The sequence below is a fragment of the Boleophthalmus pectinirostris genome, unplaced genomic scaffold (assembly GCF_026225935.1).
Source record: "Boleophthalmus pectinirostris isolate CB_2022bp ecotype Guang Dong unplaced genomic scaffold, ASM2622593v1 HiC_scaffold_14, whole genome shotgun sequence".
Classification (NCBI taxonomy): domain Eukaryota; kingdom Metazoa; phylum Chordata; class Actinopteri; order Gobiiformes; family Gobiidae; genus Boleophthalmus; species Boleophthalmus pectinirostris.
Genome location: NW_026571047.1, coordinates 10,759,544 through 10,787,108, shown reverse-complemented (window position 1 = coordinate 10,787,108; position 27,565 = coordinate 10,759,544). Strand labels below are relative to the sequence as shown.

General features: G+C 39.9%; 1 protein-coding gene across 2 annotated transcripts in view; it reads right to left on the bottom strand.

Annotated features, from left to right (window-relative positions):
* Positions 1–16,596: 16,596 nt before the first annotated feature.
* The window catches only part of cpped1 (calcineurin-like phosphoesterase domain containing 1), a 61,463-nt gene continuing 50,494 nt past the window's right edge, over positions 16,597–27,565 (bottom strand). Inside the window, exons 6-7 of one of the 2 annotated variants that reach the window (XR_008631749.1) lie at positions 17,769–18,511; positions 16,597–17,582 (exon numbers count right to left, since the gene is read on the bottom strand). Coding sequence is in view for 1 of the 2 variants with exons in the window: in XM_020924221.2 (XP_020779880.2) it covers positions 18,285–18,511 (227 nt within the window). In the remaining variant the exon portion in view is untranslated. Of the gene's footprint in view, positions 18,512–27,565 lie in introns of both variants that reach the window. The other variant, XM_020924221.2, reaches the window with a different exon arrangement.

Sequence of the window (27,565 nt, the reverse complement as noted above, 5' to 3'; positions counted from 1 at the left end):
CATTTGGATGATTTCAGCCCTGGAATTGCCCATCTCTACTGAACAAAAGGTAAAAGGTACTATAGCTTTTAACTTGAAAATTACAACTTCATGACATCACAAGGTGGAATAGAACATTTTGAGCTTTTGAGATGTAGACAGCTTAATAATAAAGGATTACTCAAACATGTGTAAATGAAACAAAACACAACTCCACATTTGTTTTTAATGAGGTAACAGCATTATAACATGGCTAAAACGTCAAAAGAGTCATTTTTGCGTAATATAGGACCTTTAAACACCAAAACGCCGAAAGTCAAAGACACTGGAGGATTTACAGTATTCGTGTATAATTCCCAATAATCCAAACCCTAACAGAACAGTGAGAAGTTGACTTTAATTGAAGAAAGGGATGAAGCCAAGGATATCTAGTGTGGGAAAAGATATGTGGATTAATTAGCGATGTTGCTAGCTGCGCGCGTACACAGTTGTTTGCGTACGAAGCTAATTGCGTTTGGGTGGCGTCTCATCTGTCAGCGTCACTGTCATAAGAAGCATGTTTGATTGGATTTGCCACTTTTAATCACTGAGCCTCTATATTTTGCTTACGCCAGTTAAGTGGGGCCCGGTTAATTACAAGGACGGATTAAATGTGAATGTCAACATGTTAAGAGCTAGCTTGCGGTTGTGTTGTGGGTTGTGCTCACATATGTACCTGCGGGTAGTACGGGTATGCTAATTACACTGAAGTACTGTAAATGGATGTTTGTTACTGAGCAAACTGTGGCACATTCACTAAGCCCTGATCGTTACATACCCCAGGTCATCCCAACCCGACGTGGTGCTTCTTTTGATCATTAAAGTCATTTACAGCCTTAAAAAGTAAAAGCTGCACTGTGTAACTTTTCAAATGGGGGCATATCACCTTCTTGTTTCCATGGATATGACATTGCTATGATTAGAATGTTTCATAATATGACTTTATTCTAGGGTGGTCAGATTTTCAAAATAAAAAAACTGGGACATCTCTGGTTTGGGTTGGTTGGTAATAATAAAATTGTGAAACCAGTGCATAATTAAGGAAAATTGTTATGGACTCGAGTATAGTCACATTTTCTTGGTCATTTTTAAGCAGCTTTTCTGTAGTTTACTGAAACAAATGATAATTTATGCCTCTCTTTACTGTTGGCAGGGATCAGATTGGTCAAAAATAGGAACATAAATAAATAGGGATATTTATTGTATAAAATTGGGACAAATCAGTGGTTTTGGATAAATCTGCTGGGACAGGGCAGCCTGATTCATCAGCCAGTTTCACTTCATGGAAACTGTCTGATCTCGCAGCATTAGGATTCATTCGTTTTACGGTACGTGGGTACTTTTTTTTAAGGAAAAAGGGCAATAATGTCTTTCTGTTGATAAAATTCACCGAACATTCTCTTTGTTCCGACCTTAAATCTTCGATCTCAGGAATTGTTGCCAACACAGAATGTATGGATTCGTCTACATCCATCTTGACCGCTTTGTTTACTGTTGTGCTGTACCACAAAAGGGACCCAGTCCGGGGTTCTTGCAAACCATTTAGTGTATTTGGATTCCTGACCTAGTCGCTTGAGAGAAATGAAATTGAGCTGAGGCACTAGGTGGCGCCAGCCTGGCTATGGACAGTGGACACAGGGCTCAAAACTAGGGCTGTCCTGGGTAAATAGGGCTGTCTGGTCACCTTGCATTAAACAGATACTACCTTTTATATTCAATTACAGTGGTTTTATAGCTCAAAAATGTGAGCAGGATTGGCTCTCCACAAATCTGACCTGTAACTTGGTCTAATGTGGTCTCCTTTATGGTAGAAAGGGTTAATGTCATTCTGTGAAACATTCAGGAGAAAGGAATAACATCTCCATGGGGAAAAGCAGGTGGCAGACCATTCACTAGAAAAGTTACACAAGACACCTTCAAGTTAAGTTCAGTTTTGGCACATGAAGAAAAGACAAAGTCTGTTATGAATGCACAAACAGAAGTGAAGCCAATCTGCCCGTCCTCTACAATCACTCACTCTCAAACCACATTCAGTCTTGCCTAAGGACACAACCAGAGTTTTTGCCACTGGCGCCCCACTGTGGCTCCTGATATTCCCAGCAGTCTTCCATCCAAGCACTAACCGCACCCGGCTCTGCTTAGCTTCTGAGATCTGACAAGCTCAGGCTTTGACAAGAGGCTTGTCCATAATTAATAATGTATGATTGAGGGTTAAATCAGGTCTGAAAGTGGACTACATCATTTCCACTGTAGTTCTAAACAAGATCATTTCTTAATCTCAGGACCTGCGGGGAAAATGAAAAATTGTCTCTAAAACCCACTGACTGAAAAGCTGTCCAAGCACCTCACGTACCACAGTTTGATCTAGTACAGACAATAAAAATCATAACATTGAGGAACACTTTGAATGATTTCCTTGCATCAGTTATTAGATGGTTCTTAACAATGCAAAGCACACTGGCAGACCTTATTTGCTGCATTGTTATCTTGCATCGTGCGAATATTGCTCCTCTGACTTGCCGCTGAAATCGCCCCATTAGCGTTGAAGCTGTGGTAATGACATGCAAATGAACTGACATAAAGTGAAGAGAGCTACAAGTTTTGCTCGCTATATTGACTGACAGCCAGTAAGTGGAACGCTCTACCTGTTTTTGTTTTCAGTGTGCTTATGAATGAAGGAAAAGAATGAAAATGTGGAGTGTGTGCGTGTGCTGTGAGTAAGGATGTTTTGGTTTACATGTATGAATAATGCGTGGGGTCTCCTCTCAGGGACAGCAGGGGTGGGTGATTGTTCAGGACCACATGCTGTTGCTCATCTGGGAGGACCGGACAGGAAGAACAAAATCAAAATCATTTAAAGTGAAATAAATATTCAGCTATTTCAGATTGAACATGTAGATGATTATTTTGTTTTTTCATTGGAAACCACGTTCTTGTTGTTTTTCAAGAGTGGTGGTCGGCTTGTGGGCCCCTAGTGGAGGGTTGGTGTCCCATCTGTCCCCTGGGCCCTGTGTCCTGGTGGAGTCTCTGCTCTCTGGTCCTGGTGTACTCAGCTCCTCTGACTGTTATTTCTTAATTCGTCTGTACTCATTTCTCTGTACCTAGCCTTATGTGTTTTAGCGGGACTGTCTGTGTGAGTGTTCTATGATTGGAAGAGCATGTTACATTGTTGTATGAAAAGTGCTATATAAATAAGGACTGATCATTTGATTTGTTCTAAGCTGTCACTTTTTAAGGGGACTGATGCTGTTTGGTGTGAGCACAAAAACCATGATCTGTTTTTATAAGGCTGTTTTGGAGAGTCTGATTCACTGCAGTATAGTTCGCCTGGTCCGGCTCTTTAACTGTCCAGTGTAAAACAAAACTTCAAAAACTGGAGGCCAAGAAGGTGATTGGCAGGAAAGAGCTTTCCTCTCTGCAAGACATTTTAAAACTTGTGCTCGTTCAGGCCAGATGGATTGTGGGGAACTCCTCTCATCTGTTGCATGGTGAATATGAGATTCTTCCATCAGGCAGGCACATAACTTTAAGAGTAACAGATATAAACTCTCATTTGTGCCCACTTCTGTTGTAGTCTTGAACAAATCTGCACAACAAAGACATCACTTTATTCAATGGTGCAGTAACTGTTTGTGCAATAATTGTTTGTGCAATGGGGCAAGGGCAATAACTTGTACATGTTAAGGTTGTGCAGTGCACACATGTACAGTGAACATCAACAATGGACATATGTACTGTATCTTGCAACTGTTGTCTCACTGTAGGTGTGAGTGTAACTGTGTTTTTAAACTGTGGAGAATGAGCCCAAGATAAATTTCCCTTTGGGACAATAAAGTTTATCTCATCTTAATACAGTTTCGGAAATATCAAAAAGATTGCAGAACTGAGAGACTCTGCATCTTCTTTTTTTTCAAAGTATAAAAAGGATTGAATAAAATATAAAAGCCTTTGCATATTTAATCCATAAACACATTTAGCTAACACCTTGATCCTGAAAAGGTTTATCACAGTTATTTTTCTTTGTATAGTTGTGATTTAAAAAATTGTTGGTTTATTTTTAGTTTGATTGTTTAGCTTTCACTGTGTAAGCTTGTTGTTCTATTGAGTGTAAGCTTATTGTACCTGAGAATCTTTGCACATCCTCACGAGTTTCCTCCTCTTTGACCTTGTTCTTCTGAATAACGTTCTGTTTAAAGTGTGACTAACTCTGTTGATCTGCCTCCATCTGCCTGCTCTCCTCCAACAGCACGACTGCCACCGCCACACACACGCACACACACACGCACACATGCACACACACACAAGCACGCACACACACACACACACTCACACACACACTGAAAAGGTCAAAGTTTGAGTCCATGCAACAAGTTTTATCCCACAATAATTGGAGCCTTGATGTTCTGAGAAATACAAAAAGATGATTAAATTAAGGGAATGCAAAAAGTAATGAGTTTTTTTTAGTGTGCAGTTGTATATTTTGTAGCTCGAGGGTAAATACAAGTAATGTGCAAATATACAAAGTTGCAAAATTCCCTTACAGACCATATATTATGCATTTTTGTGGCTTTAATTCACTTTTGGGTCACCTTGGGATTAGTATTTCACATTTTCTTAAAAAAATGTCTGCATTTCAAAAAAAAAAAAAAAGAGTTTTACCTATGATGCAACAAAATGGGCAATGTGCGAACAGAGCATTTTTGAGTGATTGTGGAAGACAGCTTTGGATTGATTAATTATTATGGTATTGATATTGAGTATCAAATCTATTCCATAGTATTGTAACCCTAATTAAAATGCAATTTATTTTCAAATTAAAGGTGCACTATGTAACTTTTCTGGTGGGGGTGCCTCACCTGCTTGGCTCCATTAAATCTATCAATATCTATCTTGCATTTCACCAGTTAGAGGTCATTTTATTGATAACATACACTCTTACTATGAGCAACTGGCTTGCCTTTCCACAGATCTGATCAGTAACTTGACCTGATGGCATCGCCTGGTTGTCTCCATAGCGATACAGATGTTCAGTGCTAAATGGTAAATATAGTGCTTTCAACTTTCCACCTTCAAGGCACTTAACATCAAGGAACTACTCACCCGTTCATGCAGACCCTGGGGGCAAGGTGGGTTAAGTGTCTTGCCCAACGACACAATGACACCGCCAACCTGTGGGTCAGCAGAGCGGGATTCGAACTGCCATCCTTGGTTCTCTCTGGTTCTGAATATTCAAAGCAGATGGCATAAGGTATAAGTTTTGGCATGTGCCCACATCGTAGCTTTAACTTCTCCAACAATTCTAATGTTTATGTTATTTAGTGCAAAGTGTGAAATCTATTATATATTCCCATCTGCGAAATCGTGCCAACTTCGACAAACAAGAGCATTGTTGTGATCGCAGGAAATCGCAGGGGACTGAGTTAAATTTGCACCTCAGATGGACCCAACACAGTCTATATATTCAACCGCCAAGGCTTTGTTTTCTCTGGACAAAAATAGACATCATTGTAGTTTTATCACTGTAGTACCTGGGCAACCCTCTCTCTCTCCGGTGATGCATTCAGGTGCCGCTCGTAAGTAAGAGGTCTGTTTTTGGAAGCCAGGTGGTGTCTTGGTGGGGAGGTGGTGTAGAGGAGCCAAACAAACTGTTGAGCTAGTTAGGGAGCGTCAGAGTAGGAGTGCACTGGTGTGAACAGCACTATTGTGGCGAAATGTCAGAGGACGCCTTCTGTTCCAGATCTGACTAATAACGAACAGACACAACACAAAAGCAGCCCTAAACAAGAGCTGTTATAAGTGCTTAACGTGGGAATACTGTAGATGTGCTTTGCCACTTTAAAGGTCCAATATTAAAGGGCTGTATTGCGCTATTTTGTGATCTATGTTATAATGTTGTTTCCTCATCACAAACATAACTGGAGTTGGATTTTTTTTTCTTCACACATGTTTAACACATAAATCCTGCATATTTAGGCTGAAACCCTCTGTTCCACTTTGTGTTTTTAACCTCTGTACACCTTCACTAGAATCATTTGGGGTGATTTCTTCAAGTATTACCACTTAACATTACAAGTTAGAGTGTTTTCGGTTTGAGAAAAGAACTTTAAATATGCAGGAGTTGAATGAATGAATGAGAAACAAAACCCAATCAGATCAAAAATTAGCACAACATTTCTCCTTTAAAACTTTTTATAATATTATAAACTGTAATTTCCTTTGTTAAATACATAGATAGTCTACTAGCCTCATTGAATCCAAACTTATGGCCCTGTCACACCTTGACGATGTAGCCAGTGTATGCCGACGTATGAAAAATTTGACAAATACGCAGCAGAGCATACTGGAAATTTCTGAAAGTATGTCAGCATATGCTTATACATCCTGCATACATGGGACATATGCTGTAGGTAAGTTTTGCGATTGTTGACACACGTTCACACACATTAATTGTAAGTTATTCACAAGTCCAAATATGTTGAGATAATGTCTAGCGTACCCAGAACTTATGAATAACATGCTTTGAACCTGTCAGTGGGCAGTTGAACTGTAGCTAAGAAATAAGAAAAAAATAATTATACTTTTTCCATACATGCACAAGTAAAGGTACAGGGATGTAAATACTCTAGCCAAATGAAGTCAGTATAAACTATAGTTAAAGTAGATTTGATCTGTGGTCTGAGCCCTGCCACAGAAGCACTGCGAGAGAGGGCGAGTGTCTTCACAGGGTCTTGTATTCGTAGTTCAAAGGCCTAAACAAGACTGAGTGTAATTGTGAAATAGATGCTGTGTGTCAAAGAGTCAAACATTGACCTTTTCCTCAAACAGTACAATCGTCCCGACAGAACTAGCATGACACAATGAACTGAGAAAGGACAGATGGTCCCAGAGAAGCACAGAATTCGTCACTTTAAATAGTGATTGTACATTATGCAGAAGGTCAGACATGAGTGAACATGTGATTAGGTCCATTGAGACAATTCAGATACGAAGCACTGAAGTGTGCAACTGACAACACAAAGACCAAACCCACAGTATCATGTTTGAATAGGTCCTTGTTATTACATGGTACTACATTACATACAGAATTACTTTCACGATCATCAGAAACTTGTGTATACAGAACTATCCTATCACATTATATATTGTAAAGACTTATAACATGTTAGTATCATGACATTTGACAAAACTTTTGTACTATATAAAAATGTGATCTTTTTGAAGGAGATTCCTGCTGTGATTTGTGACACTTGGACAAACTTGTGAGCACAGAGCAGTGTGTAAATGTTGGATGACCTCAGCACACACAGCCTGACGCCTGTCTCTTCCTCATGTGTGAATGTTTGTATAGTCTGGCTCTTAGTGATACACAGGATACACTGGTACACAGATACACAGCAGTCATTGTTTATTCAGGATGCCCAACACATTTTAATGATTGTATTAGGCAGTCTATTCAAATGCTTTTTTATACTGACAGTATTTGATTTCCACGTTTGACTTACTGCACAGCAGTACTAAATGACAACATGAGTTTGTTTCATTACTGAGATAAAATGTGTCTCCTGCTCGTCCCTGCACAGCCACTGGACCTAATGTTGCCACTTATGTCCAGACTCTTATTAGATCTGATGTCATAAGTGTCCCGTATGAATTACTGATAAGGACATTGAAAGGTTTACACAGCAGTTGGTTGTAAATAAATCCTGAGCTTCTTTGCCGCTCAGTGCAACAATTGTAAAACACATGTCTTGTACTGACCAGCTGGGCTCAGTCAAGTGCGCGCTGCTCTTTGTGACCCTGTGCAACAGTGGAGTCATCAAAACAAGCTGCAGCCTGGTGTGTGTGCCCGCAGCCTGATCTCCGGCGGAGCCTCGGCAGCCTCCTCCAACCCTGGTACAGCCTCAGCGCTCTGCCCGGCTGGCCTGGGTCCCAGAGGGCAGGCCGTGGATGGATGGGCCTGTCGCCGATTCCACTTTCTGCCCAGATGGCACACTCTATCAGGGGAGCGGGTGCCAGGGGAGGAGGCACCCTGACGTCACCTTGAAATAGGTCCACGCCCACGGTGATGGGCCTCTCAAGTCACATTCAGATGACTTTATTAACCCCACCAGGGGCAGTTATTGTGAGCAGTAAAAACCAGAGTAACAAACAAACATTCAGCACATGGAGCGATTCTGAACCAAGAGGAGCTCTGAGGTCTGAGAAGACCCCGTAAAAAGACGTTACATCTATGTAGAACTTAAAAAGCAAATGACAGTGGGAATAAAAGATTTCAAATGTTGTTTTGAACAGGGAACAACAGAGCGACAGCCGGAGGGCAGTAAAGAAAACTCACCCTTTAAACCATGACTCTGTGAGCTGAGAATCACTTTGGCTTTTTATAAAATGTCTGCATTACAAAAAGAAGCCAAGTCTCTCTGCTGCACTCCTATGATTTTAGAACTGATTTTAACAATGAAATTAAGACTTGTCTTGACCGAGAGGCTGTTAGACCAACAAATAAAAGAAAAACACGGCAGGCTCAATAAAAGCAACACTGAATGAAAGGATTCACACTGAAGAGTTCAACTTCCCAAAGGTGCAGTGTCTGATCTGACAAAAGAGGCAGAGTTTACATCAAATTTAAAGGTGAATTGTGCAGCTTTTCTGTTGAGTGTATCTACTTGTCTCCATGGAGATGTCACTGCTTTGCCTGGAATGTTCCATGGTATATCCATCTAGAATAAAGTCATTACAGTTGTGTCTATTGTTCAAAAATACAATAATTCCTTCTGTGAATAGGAGCGACTCTCCACAGATCTGAATTGTAATGTAGTATAGCGCTGTAACCTGCTTGTCTCCCTCGTGATAGATGGTTTAATCTATACTGTGGAACATTCTATACAAACCAATAACATTTCCATGGAGACATGCAGGTGGCGGACCCTCCACTAGAACTGGTCGTCAAAAAACATGCCCAGACATTTGTAAGATGCAACAATTTCAACATTTTCATTGTGGATAATGTCTCTGCAGCCGTGCTTTGGTTACGTCTGAAATCAAAGATGAGCTCCTTAATTTTAGCAGCATTTCAATCCAAAAAGTCATTACCACATCAAATAAGAAAGGCTCTGTCTGCTCAGTTTCAGGTCCATGAAGAAGGGACTTATGTTTATTAAATTGTGTTTATTTCACAGCCCCATCATAATATTTGCATAGCAGCAATAACCGTTTTGTAATATTTTCCTTTGAGAATGATTTTATTACAACACTAAAATAATACTACATGAAACAGGACATTTGGTGCTTACTCTCACTTTCACTTTAGCCTCTTGAACTGATTAAACTGGACTGATTATTCGAGTCTTTTTTACAGATGTACAAATGTATTATAACAATTCTGCCAAAAATACTTTTATATAAACATTGTCATTTGTTTTGGCCAAAGAAATGTTTTGTGCTTTCAAAATACTTTTAAGAAATTGGCGTGTAGTTTTTGCCATCTCTGCCAAAACTGGAAATACTACTTTTACATACGGGCTTTTACAACTTTGCAAATGTTTTTTCCCAGAAGCCACTTAGAGCAAAAGTCCCATTTGCCCAAACTACCATGTTGTCCACAAACTTTCAGAAAGGTTCTTAAGATGTAGCTACAAAAATATGTGTTGGATTGCGTTTGACATTTGATTCCAGATATGAGTACAAGGAAAAAGCATCAGCGGCGACTAACATCCACTCAAATTGAAGAGGAAATGATGTGAAATAAGTGCAATGTCGGCCATTTTGTCCGCTAGGGATGTGGATCAATAAACAGGAGCTGGCTTTCATCTGTTGCCATAGAAACGCGCGGAACAAAGGCCAAGGCGTTCACCTCGAATTCTGCTTTTTTTCGGTTTAAAATGACTTAGCTGGGAATTTTTACCAATCAATACTTAAAGCCCCTGTAGCTGATGTTGTTTTTTCATGTATTTGAGCAAACGTGTCTTGCCCCAGTACAGATAGATCGTATAAACGTCTCTTGAGGTCAAAATATGTCAGCTGTGTAACGCCTGCATGGAATTATGAACAGTTGAATTTTCCGATAATCAGGAAGTGCACAGTTAGCATGCTAGTTGTCATTAGATTATACCGTGACGGAAAAAAATCACTATGAAAAGAGCTTTAAATGTTTAAAATGAGCTTTTTTTTAAATTATTATTATTTTTTTTACAGTAAACAGCGCCTTTAAGCAATGGTGGAAGGTAATGAAGTACATAAGTAAAAATACGATACTTAAGTAAAAATTTTATGTATCTGTACTTTTTTTCATTTCGCACTCTTCTAATTTACTCACTCTCTCTCGTTTTAATTTTATGATGATTTATTTATGTTTTTATTGTGATTTTAATGTATTTCTTATTCTGTAAAGCAATTTCTTTGTGTACGAACTGTTGTTGTTTTTACTTTTACTTCGCTACATTTGGAAACATGTATCTGTACTTTCTACTCCACTACATTTTAGAAGTAAAAAGTGCTTTTCTTTATGGTGTAAGACCTGCTGAAATGTTTTGTTTTTTTTTTGTTGTTGTTTTTTTAGCACATTTAATTTGTTAACTTCCAAACCAAATACACAAAAAATAACTAGAAAAATTAAGAAATCAATTGAAAAAAATTCTTGATCAAAATCACTACATTTCATCCTTTAATTGTTCCAAAAAAAACCCCCCAAAAAACTAAAAATACTTTTACTTTTTACTCTTTAAGTTATTTTTAAACAGTTAGTAAGTAGATTTTCTACCTGAGTAACTTTTTGCCCCTGTATCTGTACTTTTACTTAAGTAACAAAATTGAGTACTTCCACCACTGATGAATTAAAGGTAAAGTAGCAAGTAGTAGTAGACCAAAAATATATTCAAAATGAAAGTAAACTGGAATCACAGAACAAAAAAAAGTATCCATATATAACAACTGCACCATGCAGTGAATTGTAAAAGCAGCATTTTATAAAAAAAAAAAAAAGTGACATCGCTGGTGTCACGTTTTATCAGAATTCAACGCAGTAGCAGTTAGGACTCCCTTTTTTGACATGGTTCAACATCAGAGTTAGAAATTGGACCAAGTGGGAGGAGCAGACTCACCACATTGTATTATTTTCTATTCAAGGCTGACTAAGCTTCTGTTGTGGGGAGTATTATACCCTTGGACAATGAAGGCCAGACGCGAGGACTGAGCTGGCGGCGTCCTCTGTACTGTAGCGCAAATGTTCAGCCTTGAGTAGAAATTCCCAAAAAGTTTACTGAGCTAAAATATTGCAGGATTAAAAAAAACCCCAACATAACCAGTCTGTGAAATTGCGACAAAAGTGACAAAAATAAATCCATCTCGTACATTATGTCATTCACCGGTCATTGAACTGACTCATATGTTCCAAAATTCATATAGCGCAATTTTCGCCAAGTCCTCAGAAAACCCACATGAGATGCCTGCTATTGGCAAGAACAATCAGAAGGAGTCATGGATACAAAAATAGCTGTAAGACATAGACAGGAAATAAAGTAGATGAAGCAGATCACGACCATTACGGCTTTTTGTAAGACACCCACTCACCCGCCATCGCACTTATGTCAGAAAAGAAAAATAGGACCAAAATTTTCCATCGCGGTGTTAAATGAGGTTAGCGATAATTTATTGGATTTTTGGATTTCAGATTCCATTTTGAGCACTGTTGACAACTCAAAACACACAATAAACGTGCACTGTGTAACTTTTCGGTTGATGGTCTGTCACCTGCTTGTTTCTATGGAGATGTCATTGCTTTGCCTGGAATGTTCCACAGTATGACATTAAACAACTCTACCTAACATTTATTCAATTACAGTTGGTTTAAAATACTTAGAAAAACTGAGCAAGGTCGCCTCTCCACAGATCTGACCTCTAACTTGGTCTGGTTTGGTCTTCATGAAGTTACAACAGTTTAATTCCATACAGTCGTCCCTCGTTATATCGCGGTTCACCTTTCATGGTCTCTCTGTTTCACAGATTTTTTTTTGTGTGCAATTTTGCATGCTTTATGAACGGGTATTGTGTATTATGGACGGGTAGTAATTACATACAGGTGGGTTAGAACTAAACCAGGTCTAAACCAGGACTAATCTTGGACTTAAGAGAGAGAACCCCAAGCAGTCTGTCCGCAAAGCACGATCGGGCAATTGCCGCGTTTACCTCCATGAGGTGCGGAGCTCTCCCTCGGTCCTTTCTCCTGCGTCACCTCCGAACCTGTCCCGACAGTGAGTCCTGATTCAGTTTGGTGCTGTACTGTGCAGGTGCGGTGTTGTACTGCGGGTCTCCAAAAATGGACCCATGCAGGACTCTGCGCTGTAGGCTCCATTACAGAATACATTTATCTTCGGTTTGTTACATAAAGGAGGAAAATAACAAAAGGACAACAGCAGCAATAAGTTTTAAGAAGAATGCAAAAAGGTTTGCACCGGTCCTGTGTGAGAAAAGTGTATAAAATGTGTGGTGAGGAGTTTTAGAGCCTTAAACAGATATAATAATTGTAAAATATAAAGCTGACTATTTTGTGGATTTCACCTATCGCAGGTTATTTTTAGAACATAACCCTTGCGATAAACGAGGGACCACTGTACTGCGAAACATTTTAGACAAAGTAATACCATTCCACAGAGAAAAGCATTTGACACACTCTCCACCAGAAAAGTTATGCAATGCACCTTTAATAGAAACAGTATTCTATCTCTGTCCTTGCTTAAACACAATCACATGCAAAAAAGAATGTTCAGTGCTTACTAGATCTTTTACAAAACCACACTTTTAGCTCAGGTGCCAGTTTTACAGTTTTTTAACTATTATCAAAAATATAACAGCAACAGCAGGTTTACACCATAGACTGTATTTATAAATGCCGCACAAACCCGGAAGACGTTCGAAAACATGCTGATGGCGACTTCTTTTGGGCTCCGCTGGGGATGGGGTTCCGGATTTCTTCATCTAGATGTCATTGTATTCTTTCTTTTTCCTTTTATAAACTGCCTTTTAATTTGTGTATTATAATTTGTCTGACTTAATAAAAAAGATGTTATTGAAGAGTTCCGTTATGTTCAGAAGATCAACAGTTACATCCAGCTGCCTGTAAGTGACATCGATGTGATTAGAGTCACGTCCCCCATGGAAAGCTTTGGCAGGTTTGGCAGGCAGACGGAGCAAACATCATTGGGAAGAGGAAAACAAACACAGTTGTTGAATTAAAGAGGCAATTGAAATACAGAAACATGCCCACGGGACTATAAACCGGGACGAGGGGGCTTTTTTACTCTCACACACCTGGGGTACTGTCCTAAGGAATTTGGACTGAAGATGGCGCTGTCGTCCCGCCTCCACCGGAAAGAAGACAACGCCAAAACCTGTATAAATTAGCAGACCCGTCACAGCAACATCACGTGACCACTCTGAGGACGAGCGCTAGTGAGCAAGTACTGTCACGTATGAAAACAAACCCTTGGTCTGAAAAAAGAACCTAATAACATAAATGACGCTGCTGCTTGTTCCATGGTTTTATCACATGCCCAGTGTCGATAACTATATCAGAAGTCATCATCCGCGTGTTTCCAAACGTCTTCTGGTAAGCGTGACTAGAGTCTATTGATTTTGAAAAATTGTCACCCCTCTCTCTGTAACTGATGCAGCAAGCTAATCAGGAAGTGTGCGGCTAGCATGCTAATTAGTTTAACCGTGACAGCAAAAGATGAAAAGGGCTTATAAACACACTGCACTGAATAATTCAAATACTCAGAATACATAAGGTAAGTGAGGAACAACTTTAGACCACTGCAAACTGTGTAAAATGAACCTCATCGTTTTGGTCTTACAATGTTCAAATTTCAATATTTTGTCCGTAAATAAATTCCTGTTCCTAACATGACCCTTGTCTCCATATTCAACCCATAACTGCTAGCCTCTTGAGCTTCATTTGACTGGAGCTGTACACTATGGGTGACATCACACTCCCTTAGACTACGTTTACATGATGACGATCTGAACAGAAGATGCAAAAGTGGAAGAGTGTGGAATTCCACTGGGTATGTTTGTACTTAAAGCAAAAAGGGCGTCTTTGCATTTACGGAAGTTTTCACGCAACGCATTTTCATCAACTACTATTTCCACAAAGTTCTCCCTGGTCTCGTCCATATCCGTCTGACTCGCCTGCAACAAACTGGTGCATCCAGAATTAGACAGAGGTGATTACAGATCCTTCCCTGTTCACTAATAGTATCTGTAGATTCTGTACATTTGTTGGGAGCCTCCTGTAAGTTTATTAGAGCTGCTCGAAGGTCCGACATTTGGAAATGATCCGACATGTTTGTTTCTGTGTACTGTATGTATGTGACGTAAACGTGTACGCGACGTGAGCAGATCTGACCAAAGTTTTGCGTCTTGGGCAGTGTAGACGGAAACGCTAGGGCGGATCATATTCAACCTTTTCAGATTTTTGCGTTTTTAAGCCCCAAAAAACACCATCACCGTCTAAACAAAAGGCACTTCCAGTAAAATATTTTGTTGCAAGCATTCTCAGGCCCTTATTAGTCCACTTCTTTACATAGTGTAGGTTTATACACTCAACACTGACTTTTAATGGCACTTTGGTTGGTTGTAGCTGACACCCTCTTGCTTATTCATAATTTGTGAATTCTGTGAACAAATTCTAACTGCTAAGATATAATTTGGTCTTGATTTGTGAATTGCACGCTTCTAACTTCCCATCATTCTGCAACCCATGGATACTTGGCAAATCCCCTACACTCTCCATCCAAGCTGATGAACATATGACAAGAGGAAGTAACGCCGCGCTCCTCTTTCTCTTTCCCTCTATCTGTTGCTGAATGTGTTGCCATGACAACACTCTTACATCCCCAGCCGGTCAGCAGTGCGGTTTGAGTAAGCTATAGCCGATGTGTGTGTAATGGAGTGGACTCATTTGGTCGCAGAAACTGTAATTTTGACGACAACTTTGGGAGTCCTTGGCGGTCCTTCCTCCCACTGCGAGTGTCTGGCCCTTGCTTCGCCGTTGCAGTAGACAGAATTCATTGGAGCTCGAGAAGATTGATTTGATTTGAGCATTTTAAACTTGGGTGATGAAACATTTGCATGGCAGTGTGGGGAAAAACTGCTCCAGATATGGGTGATTAAAGCGGGATACAGTTAACCTTTCAGACTATCATTTTGCCATTTTGACGGCTGCAAATCAGATACTCACAAAATATCAGCTCTTTCTTGAGGAAGATACAGCTGCAGTGTCTGTGGAAAGGGCAGGGCAGTTTTCTCTTTGTTTTGATGGTTAAAGGTCCTACATGACACACAATTTACTCTTGTGAGCTTTAAGTCATATTGCAATGCTGTTACCTCATCACAAACATACCTGGAGTCTACATCTTAACAATAACAATTACCTTTTACCCTTTGTTCAGTAGAGATTGGCAATTCCAGGGTTGAAATTATCCAAATAGTTTTAGTGAAGATGTATGAAGTTTAAAAACACAATGGAGCTCTTTCTGTATTCCCACATGACATCACGAGGTGGAACAGTGTTTTCAGTTTGATAGAAGAACTCTAAATAAGGAAGGTTTGTGCATTAAACAAGTGTGAATGAAACAAAACGCAACTCCGGGTATGTTTGTGATGAGGAAACTTCAGAAAATAGTGTAATATGGGCCTTTTAGGGCCTGTCCACGCAACAGAATGTTTTGGTCAAAACAGTGAAGTTTGTATTCGTTTTGGCTCTTTGTCCACACGGAGCTGGCGTTTTGGGTGGGTGAAAATTATGTTTTTTGAGAAATGGGTTCCAGAGTGGAGAAATCTGAAAATGCCGGCGTTGCGTTGTTGTGTGGACAAGCAAAACGCAACTTTTGGAAAACGATGGCGTCACGACCCTGTCATCGCCAGGGTCCTCTGATGCAGCGAAGGCTCCAGCCCTCGAACTAGCCTCCGCGGACTACAAGAGCGATGCCGAAATGGGACAGGTGTAGCCTACAGAGCTGCTCCTGTCACCCAGAAAAAAAGACACTGCTAGGGCCAATACTAACAACACGCACCACGCAGATTACGCACACGGATAAGTAAAAAGATTACGCATTAAACTGTTGCATTTTGAGACCAAGTTAATCTAATAATTCTCATCCAAATCTTATGGCTAAAACAAAAACTTATGTTTAGCTTTTGCAAAACAAACAGCTATATTTCTGGGATACATCTAAAATAGACTAAATTACCTTAAAATAATAAAAAAAAACGGTGATGAGATGTGCATTAATAAATATGATCATTGTTAACAGCGCCACATACAGGTGTGGCAGATGTATTACATTGTTTTCATTCAGTGCTCCGTTGTCGTGTGGATGTGAATATTTACTGATCCGGCACATGTGTGGATGCAAATTTTTTTCAACCCGCAAAAATAAAATCCAGGAGTGTTGTCGTGTGGATGTAGCCTTAGTCTCTCTTTTAAGTCTCTAGGTCAAGTTACACGTAAGATCTATGAAGAGGCAAACCCGATCACACTGAAAACACATGTCTTTCGAGGCATTTGTGAGCAATAAAAACACCTTTCGTTGAATAAAAATATATGTTTAATTTAATGCCATATAACGTGGAACATTTCAGGCAAAGCAATAAAAGTTGACTCTTACACAATCAGAAAAGCGACAAAATGGTATTGCATAGAATGATTTTGGGTACAAGTTCTCTGTTGTGTTGTATTTGATCAATTATTTGTTAAGTGGGAAAAAAACAAGAGAAACATGGAAGAGAAAAATGTGGATGATGAAAAAAGGCCAACTTGGGCACAGAGGCTTGTAATACACTAGGATGCTGAGGTTGAATCTGACAACAGTGGCTCAAACTGCATATTGTATTTAACACAGTAGAGTGTGAAGGTATTGTTTTTTATTGTTTTTGTTTTTTTGCTTTGAGAAAGTGCAGAATATAAAGTCACTTTTAAGACCAAGTTAGTAATAGGAGAGAGAGTAATATACTATAGACTTATCATTGTAGTTTTATGATTTAGTTTAATATAATGATGTGAATCCTAGGGGTACACAAAAATATCAAAATGACGATATATCGCATTGTTGAACGTGATGATACAGTATTAGTAGTATCGTGGGCTGTAGTATAAATATATCACCAAGCGTATTTTTTGGTATATTTTACAGAAATATTTTCTTAAAGCTACAGTTTTGTTGTTTGTTTAGAGGAAAGAAACTCATTTATGCGACACATTTGACATTTTCAGTTTTTACGATTAAAATGTTTGTGTTTCATATGAACTTTGCACAAGAAGTGGTTTAATAAAGACTTATAGTATCACGGCCATGATTTAGCCATTATTTTTTATTGAAACAGTTTGAAAAATATATCGAATTGTATCGAATCGAAAGCTCACTGTATCGAGGTATGTATCGTATCGGCTTAATGATACCCAGCCTTGGTGAATCCCTACGTTTTGCAACCAGCCATAACGTTGTTATCTCCTTAAGAACATACCCAGAGTTGTCCAAAGCTCAGAATGCTCCATGTTCCAAATGTTCCACCTTGTGATGTCATGTAGTGGTAGTTTTCAAGTTAACAGCTCCTGTTTACCTTCCGGAGAGATTCTGGCCAATTCCAGGGCTGAAATTGATCAAAATGATTCTAGTGAAGATGTATGGAGTTTAAAAACACAGTGGCGACTTAATTGTTTAGCCACATGACATCACAAGGTGGAACACAGCTTTCACGTTTGAGAAAAGAACCCGGCCTAAATATGTAGTTTGTGTGTTAAATATGTGTGAATGGAACAAAATGAAACTCCAGGTATGTTTGTGATGAGGAAACAACAAAGAAAACTGCAATATATGCCCTTTAAATATTGGGGACTGTAGTAAACGCTGTGTCATTGTGGTTGTGACAGTATCAAGGTTACCACATTTTAAAGAAAAGAGAAGAAAAATAATAAATTAGTACACAACATTTTAAGAAATTCACATTTTTCTCACAAAAAAATCCCATTTGTAGTAGCTGTGCCGATGCTCTAGGTCTGTTGTAAACAAATTTATTCAGCAATACTGTGAGAGAGACAACATTAGTTTGCTACACTGAATTTTGCAATAATGGTACTTTTATTCGTACTGATAATATTCTGAAAAATCTGAGTATTCTTGATATAAGGCAGTGATTGCTTGAGGCTGGTATTAAAGTTAATCATTGAGGTCAGTATATGTAATCTCAAGTATCAAGTTTGGACATTTCCTGATTTATCCTTGTAATAGTTTCTTCAAGTCCTGCTCGATCCCCTGTGTTCTGAGCTGCTCCAGGCTGTAGTAGCGGTGGGTGACCTCTCCCTCGGTCACCACCACCACCCGGACCCCGTGGGTGTCGTCCCCCAGCTGGCACCCCACGGCCGAGCTCACCACCACGTCCAGACCGCCGTGGCACCCTCCGGCGTTTCTGTGGTAATGTCCGCAGAAGACCGCCTTCACCCCTGCGACACGGGAGACAACGAGACAAGGAAGTTACTCGATGTATTTCTATTAATTGCAATTTTGTTTTTGTTTTTTATTTAAACTCTGCCCACAAACATGTTTCAAATAGAGCTGGAAAATGACTAAACTAAAAGAGCGAGTGATGAAGGAGAACGAGGTCTGGAGGACTAAAGGGGAGAGTGGGGGTTGGAGCAAAGGTGAGGTCTGGAGGACTAAAAGGGAGAGTGAGGAAAGAGGAGGGATCTAGAGGACTAAAGGGGAGAGTGGGGGTTGGAGCAAAGGCGGGGTCTGGAGACTAAAGGGAGAGTGAGGAAGAAGGAGGGGTCTGGAGGACTAAAAGGGAGAGTGATGAAAGAGGAGGGATCTAGAGGACTAAAGGGAAGAGTGAAGGTTGGAGCAAAGGAGGGGTCTGGAGGACTAACGGGAGAGTGAGGAAGGAGGAGGGGTCTGGAAGACTAAAGGGAAGAGTGAATGGGGAGGAAGGGTGGGGTCTGTAGGACTAAAGGGGAGAGTAAGGGGAAGGAGGGGCCTGGAGGACTAAAAGGGAAAGTGAGTCGAGGAGGGGTGGGGTTTGGAGGACTAAAGGGGAGAGTGAAGAAAGAGGAGGGGTCTGGAGGACTAAAGGGGAGAGTGAGGAAGGAGGAGGGGTCTGGAGGACTAAAGGAGAGAGTGAGGAAAGAGGAGGGATCTAGAGGACTAAAGGGGAGAGTGAAGACTGGAGCAAAGGCGGGGTCTGGAGGACTACAGGGGGAGTGAGGAAGAAGGAGGGGTCTGGAGGACTAAAAGGGAGAGTGATGAAGGAGGACAGGATCTGGAGGACTAAAAAAGAGAGTGAGGAAAGAGGAGGGATCTAGAGGACTAAAGAGAAGAGTAAAGGTTGGAGCAAAGGAGGGGTCTGGAGGACTAACGGCAGAGTGAGGAAGGAGGAGGGGTCTGGAGGACTAAAGAAGAGAGTGAGGGGGAAGAGGGGCGGGGTCTGAAGGACAAAAGGGGAGAGAGGAGGAGGAGGAGGGGCGGGGTCTGGAGGCCTAAAGGGGAGAGTGAGGAAGGAGAAGGAGTCTGGAGGACTAAAGGGGAGAGTGAGGGCTGGAGCAAGAGTTGAGTCAGGAGGACTAATGTGGGGAGTCAAGGCGAGGAAGAGTGGGGTCTGGAAGTATAAGGAACAGTGTGATTGGTCTACCAGGTATCCACATTTTAATCTCCGTCCCTGCAGCCTGGTGTTTGTGATCAGATCATGTGATGTTACATAGTACTTGAAACTGCAGTGGCCAGGGCAGTAGCAGCACACACTCTCACTTACAGTTATTGACTATTCTGACCAGAAAGCTACTATTAAAATACCATGTACACAATTTATAAGGTTGATGTGTTGTTTTATTCAGCTTTAATTTAACTGGTATAATCTAAAATGATATTGTAATAAAAAGGAAAGCAGAATATAAATGTTCCTGTCTGTAACAATTCAAGTGTAAGTAATAACCACTGTTCTTCTGTTTGTACATTTCCAAATTCCATCAAAATGATACGAACGGTTTTGAAGTTTGATTTGTGGTTGAGTGCAGCCTGGTGCCTGGTGCAGTCACTTCAGTGAATCCTCTACATTTTAAAGGCTGCACAACAAGCCTCACTTTGAATGAGAACAGGGAAGAAGCTGTTCCACCAGCTCTGTCAAATTGTGAATGTGAATTTGTTGTTTTGCTTTGGAGGAAAACCAATTTAGACTTTGCAACAAGTTTGTTATTTTGGCCAGTTTCACTTGTAAAATGGAAAACAAACAGAATCCTCGTCAACAAGGAAAAAAGAAAGATAGTGAGGAAAATATTCAGGTTTCAAGTCAAGACCGCAACTAATGTATAATAAATATATAGCATGCCTGTAAATTCTTTAAAAGGTAATAGGAACTTGATATTGTAACAGATGATCCAACTCATATTACGGCAATTTTACCTCAAATACAAAAATTCCCATGTGTAAAAAGGCCTATTCTGATCCTTGATCCTGGGAGTACTGTAGTAGGATAACCAACCAAGCTGGGGTTACTGACTTTGTGACTTTAGTTGCGCGATGTCTGTCTACGGTCCCTGCTTTTCTTTATCCTCTGAAAATCCTGCATGTGAATACTAGCGATGTGCTGAAGCGTTTGTGAGAGGAACTCGTGAGATGATTTTAAACACTTATGTCGTATAGAGCCTTCCAGGAGTGATGGGTTTAGAATTGTTGTGCACACATCCTGATACTGATTCTATTCCATTAATTTTAATGAGGTGTCAAAAAAACAAAACATTAATTCTGACGTTTGCAGAGAGCGCAGCTTTTCCGATGGAGAGTCCCCTACCTGCTTGTCTCTATGGAAATGTTATTGCTTTGTCTAGAATGTTGCACAGTATATATTAAACCTAATCTATCACAAAGGAGACAAGCAGGTAACAGCGATACTACATTACAGTTCAGATCTGTGGAGAGTCGCCCCTATTCACAGAAGGAACAAGCGCAATCAGAGATAGCAACCTGGTCCCTCATAAAGCATCGGTGGGGTCAGTTCATCACCACAGAAGCAGTTTATGAGGAGCCCAGCCCATATTACATGATCGTTATATCTACAATGTAATGTGTGTATCTGTACAGGCCCATGAACATGTGTGTGATATTGGTCACACATGAGAATATCTGTGTTTACAATAGCGTGTAACCAAAATGTCATTTTTTTTCATGAGTTGTGTATATGTTAGTTCTGTGGCTGTAGATCAGTGTGTTGTGTATCACCAGAAAAAGAAGACATGGAAGTTATTTTTGTTCCAATTAGATTTTTAACGGCATACACTGAAGGAACTGTTATAATTAGTCATGATCTCAAAAACTATTAATATTTTACTCTACAAATGCACAGAATTATAAATAGATCATAATTTTTCTGAGATTTGGACACCACTCCCGTTGCTCTAGCTCGATGCTTTGCGGAGTTCTGACCAAAAACACATATTTGACCTTGATTACCTTGACTTTCAAGTGACCTTGACTGGTTTCAACCTGTAACATCCAGTGAACCCCGGTTATGTGTGTGCCAACTTGTGTGATGATTGGTTGGTTGATGATTCAGAAATTGCTGAAATTGCCTGTCCTTTATAATGGTGTGACCTTTCAATTGACCTGTGTGACCTCAAATGACCTTGGATCGTCACCAAACTTTTTTTTGCAGCATCAGGCACGGGGGCTTGACCCACGTACCAAATTTGGTGACAATCGGTCCATAAATGGTGGAATTATCGCAGGTGGACAGACACACACACACACAGGGTGAATATAAAACCTGGTCAATCCTTCAGGGAACAGGTAATTATTATATTTTTGAGCAACAGAAACACACTTAATCAGTAAATGCTAGACGGATATACTGTTTTTGATGTCATACCAAGGAACATTCTAGGGAAAGCAATAACATGGACCCTCTACCAGAAAAGTTATGCAGTGCACCTTTAAATGTATGATGCATTTGGCACTAGGTAATTATGGTCAATATCCAATTTCCAGCTCCAGTTTCTAAAGTTCACTAATGTTTACAGGATTTGATGAAATAAAACAAAAAATTTACTGTTCAACTGTTGTGGCTTGTTATATTTTTGGTGCATTATTGTTCAGGATAAAATTTAAGATTGAAGATTTAAAAAACAAGGTTGTTAGCATGTATGCTAATTTTTAGTGCTAATCGCCAACGTTAATGATGTACGCAAAACAAAGCAACATGTGATAATACTTTCCAACAATGCTTTGGTATTTGTGGTTGAGTGGCTGTCAGTCGTAAAAATAGCCTTGGGTTTTCATAGTTTGCGATGTTTGGAAACTAACGCCAACTCCCCCATTAAAAACGCATTGGAGCTAACGTACGGTACAGCATGAGCAATTACAATGCTAGCGTTCTGTTTGCAAACACTGGAAGGGGCTAATTTTAGAAAAGAACGAAAGTACAATAGCAAAAGATTTGAATAAAACAGAAACGAAAACGATCATGTAATGTTACTAGGAAAACGATGTAACTGCTGTTGCTACTACGGATGTCAGCGCCGTGAAATAGACCCGAATCATCACTACACATAATCAAACTGTGGCCCAAAACAAATGCGACCTAAATCTGTATTACCAGTCGGAGCAATGCGAGGACAGTGGCGGGTGCATACTCTGGTCTCATAAATAATTCATGGGGAGAAGATAAAAATTGACGTTTTGGGACATGTGTATTTATACAGTGGGCTGAACTCATTTACAGTCCAGACCTGGGGCAGTTCTGTCAGGACCACTTGTGACAGGCTGTCCAAGAGTGTGGCTATTAATATGTTTGTGCAACTGGGGTAAATTGCTTTTCGGATAACGTTTTTGCATAAGGTGAAACTGAAAGTGCACACAAATAAAAACAAGGCTGCTCCTAAAGGCTTCCTATATGTAAGCTACTGTCATGGTTACGATAATAGTAACAAAGAAGCAAGAATACACGTCTTTTGATTTAGTCTGAATGGCATTATTTGTGGTTGGTGATCTGCAATCTTTTATTTTAATTTTAAGATTAGGTTCAAACAGCAGATGAAGCAGATTATTTTAATTTCACGTACTAAAAGCAATGCTCCTGTTTTGTTTTGTACGGTTTGCAGTGGTCCAAAGTGGTCCTCGCTTACCTTATTCATTCATAATTATTCACCGTGATGAGTTTATAAGCAGTTTCACAGTTTTCAGAGACAGAAGAGAAGTTTTGGCAAACTTAGACAAAGCTAAAAACCACCTGCTTGCTAACCGTGCACTTCCTGATTCTTGGACAATAAAACGTTTTATGCAGACACGTGCAGACACTACACAGCGGACTTATTTTGACCTCAAGAGTTGCTAATACAAAAGATCTGTACCGGGTCAGACATATTTTGGTCAAATACATGGGAAAAAAAAAATCAGATGCGAAAATGAGAGCCTTAATTCCAAATAAAAATAATTTAATTAAAAAGACCATGTAAACAAATTCCTAATGAAAATGATTATTCGGAAATAAACTTAATTGAATTCTAATTTATTTCTTGATCATGTAAACGTTTATTCTTTTAAAAATAATTCTGGCCGTTCAGCTCATCGGCTCCACCAGTCTTTCATCCACTGTTCTTTGGACTTGCAAGAGGGAAGCGGGAGTGGGCTGAGGTAGAGCAGCCATTTACTGTTATTAGGTTCTTTTTTCAGCCCAAGAGTTTGTTTTTATACCTGACAGTTTCAACTGCTCAGTAGCGGTCTTTCTCAGTGTGGTCACGTGATGTTGCTATGACGTGTCTGGTCAGCAGATTTATACAGGTTTTGGCGCTGTCTTCCTACCAGTGGAGGCAGGACGACAGCGCCATCTGCATTCTGACTTCCTTAGGAAAGTTTCCCAGGTGTGTGAGAGCAAAAAAGCCCCCTCGTCCTGGTTTATAATCCCGTGGGCACGTTTCCGTATTTCGATTGCCTCTTTAATCCAGCAACGTTGTTTGTTTTCCTCTTCCCAATGATGCTCTATCCCGTTCCATAACCTGGTTCTCTCTTTTACAGTCAGAGATGGCCAGCTCTGATCATCAATCAGCTGACTGGAAACGCATAGCGTGAGGAAGACCAGTAGTGAGCAGTCGAAACTGTCAGGTATGAAAACAAACTCTTGGTCTGAAAAAAGAACCTAATAACATAATTTATCGGAAGACCAAATAAACCTCATTGAACTAGCTATTGACTCAGTTTGTCTTCTTCCTCCCTTCTCCGACACTCTTCCCTCCTCCTCCTCAGCTGACAGACGTAAAGCGTGATGAGAAAATTCTAGAGCTGCTGCTACATTATCATTGGAACATCTGTGAAAAAAGTTGGTATCATGGTTGTGTCCGTGACGTAACGACAAACTGAGATGAGAAAAAAGCTGGCAGCCATCTGAAGTGTGTGTTTTCTTCCGGTCGACGTAAATACATTTGTGTCCATGTCCAGTCAGAACACTTTCCGTCCTCCAGACGTTGAGCAGAATTAAATAAAGGCGATTTAAAGTGTTTTCCATGTAAACATGAATTCGGAATTATTATTTCCATGTAAACTCTAAGGAGAATATTTTAATTCCGAACTATGTAATTCAGAACAATTAATTTGGAATTTAAAAACATCATGTAAATGTGGCCATTGACTTTTAAAATGTGAGCATGTTATAATTACTCTAACTTTGTATATTTGAAGTTTAATTTTAAGTGATTCAAGCATGTTTGAGTAATCTCTATTCTCCTGCATTCAAAATGCCACAGGTCCACAAATAATCATCTTCCCCAATCCCCCATAAACACCCACTCTGCACTGTACACTTTGCAGTATTTTGTATGCTTTTCATTTGGTTTAGAAAGATGTCAAAGAACAAAACCAAAACACTACTATATTATAATAACAGCAGTTGCATGTTCAGTGTGTTGTGAGTGTGTATTTCCTGAGTAATGGTATTTATAATTACTCTGGAGTCCCACGTGACCAGAAAATACATGCAGCTGTAATATAAATCTGGAAAGTCAAGGCTCACCTGATGACTCACTTTGCTGACTGTCGAAACATCCCAATCCACAGAGGACGGAGGTGGAGCGAGCCAGATACAAACACATAGTAAATATATAGCGTAACCTTGTAATTGTGATAAATGAGATGGCTTCAAAACAAATGTACAGTTCCCTATTGAGCGATCTGATGTGAAACGGTGCCGTGAGAGGAGCGGTGTGGGAGGAAGTGTGCATATGTATGTGTGTGTGTCACTGCTGCCAATGATGATGAGAGCAGCCCACACAGTCAGTGGTCAAAGCTCCACGCACCAGCCGGGGCACTCCCCGTGTACTGCACATGTTATAGAGTCAACACATGAGTCAGAAGGCTGCTATTCCAGGCCCATACTCAAATATACGGCTGCCTATTGGAGCACCCTTTTCACACTGACATGTTGATATTAAACAGGCAGAGAATATATACAACAATATATATATAAACAAGTGCAAAGAAGGATTTAAGATACTCATTCTTTGCACATGATGTCACCCTGGGGGTGGTGATGCTAACTGGAGGCACTATTCTATTACTCAAATTAGACTTTCATCTTAGTGTTAATTTAACACAATCTGACCAGAAAGAACTGGAACTCCAACAGGTGAGATGAGATGTGACTTGCTTCAACAAGTCCCTCACACATAATATTACAGTCACATGCTAGCTAGCATTAGCCCGTAGTTTTTCACTCTCTCACCTTTTAGTTGGAAATCAAGCACCTAAACAGACTAAAAGACTCTGCATTTCCAAATGATAACAGCAGATCACAATAGTGAAAAGTGCATTAGTTTTTATTTGTACCAAAATGACAATGTTGAATCGTACGTGTATCACTGAATAAGAAATTTAAAAAATAGAACAAAGTATGAAGAGGGCAGTGGTGTATGCTGGTGGCGGTAAAAATGGCGGTTGACCAGCAATGTGGTCTTGGAAAAAAGTGATTAAAGAGAGAGCAAGAGAGAAATACTTTATTGATTCTGAGGGAAATTCAAGGTTTGCTGCAGCAAACTGTTTCGGTTTTGCATTTCCAAAGGTGTCCTCCAGGAGGAAACCAGGACAACACAACAGGAAAGGCCTTTTTCTTACTTTGCTCTGGTGTTTTGTTTGGTAATGAAATGGTTCATGTTCCTCAGTGTGTTTCCTCTGAAGGTCTTCTGCCACATTTGGTGTAAAAAGCCTGTAGCATCTCAAATATCCATAGCTAGCTCCTTAGCTAGCCTCTTTCACAGTCTCCATAGATAAGAGAAAAACAGACGTCTAATTTCACAAAATCCAACAGTCTCTTACTTGTGTCCCATGAACTGCACAGGCTCCACTTGGTTAAAATCCCATGATATGATGTTGAAAATCTGAGCTCAAAAAACAAAAAGTTTCAAAAACTGTGTGTGATCCAGGTAGTCACAGAAGCAGCCAGCCACTCTGCTGCCATTGGAGTTTTGCTCAAACATGCACGAATCACTCCAAATATAACCTCGAGAAGGTAAATGAGGAGTAAACAACTATAACATGGTTTTTAAAAGCTCTGAAAAGTCGATTCTGCATTATGCTGTTTTAAATGACAATAATGAAAAGGCAATGTAAGAACTGACGTAAATAAGCAGCAACTGATTGTAATTAAAGCGAGCTATTGTAGAATATACTTTTACCCTCGTTCAATGACACTTGACATAACATCACAACAAGACAATTTCTTTGTGATTTAAATACAGCCAAGTTTGAAAGTGACCTGAGTGAGAGCAAGATAGAATTCAAGGCTCAAATAAGAATGGCCTCACTCTGCCAAGTCTGTTCAAAGAGCTTTTAGGGAAGCAAAAGTGATTCTGGAGAAACTACTTAACCTGGGCTCTGAGATTACACCCTGACCCATATTCATAAGCACGCTTCCTTCTAAAGAGGCATTATTACCCAGACTGTAAGAAGTCAGGGCACCCCAACTCAACTGGAGACTCTTTAATGACAGAAATCCGTGAAGCTTTTTGAGCTAAAGAAGACCATTTGAATAAAGGACAAACAATTCGAGGAAAAAAGAGCACATTGGAGCTGTAGACAAAAATGAAAATGACCTCTGAAACCGTCTGAGAGTAGATGCTTAGACTGGCTGAAAACACACAATTTTCCACTCAGCCAGAAGCACTGTGAGGGTAAAGAGTTTGCCCCAAAAATACACTACTGTTTCAGAACATTCAGTGACTATATATTTTTTTCAGGTCCTGTGGTGACTATGGCAGAATACACCCTTGCCCTTAAATCCTCACTCAATAAATAACCATAATGCAATCTTTAGGAGACTCACTAGTATAACCATGTTTTATTTAACTTGGATTTCATGTTAAAGTGCCTATAGTACATACAATTGACTCTTGTGAGCTTTAAGCAGTGTTTTAATGTTGTTACTTTATCAAAAAAAGACCTGGAGTTGGGTTTAGTTTCATTCACATGTTTGATTAACCTTTTATTATTAATCTGAAAATGGAAGAAAATGGAAATTCCAGGGGCTG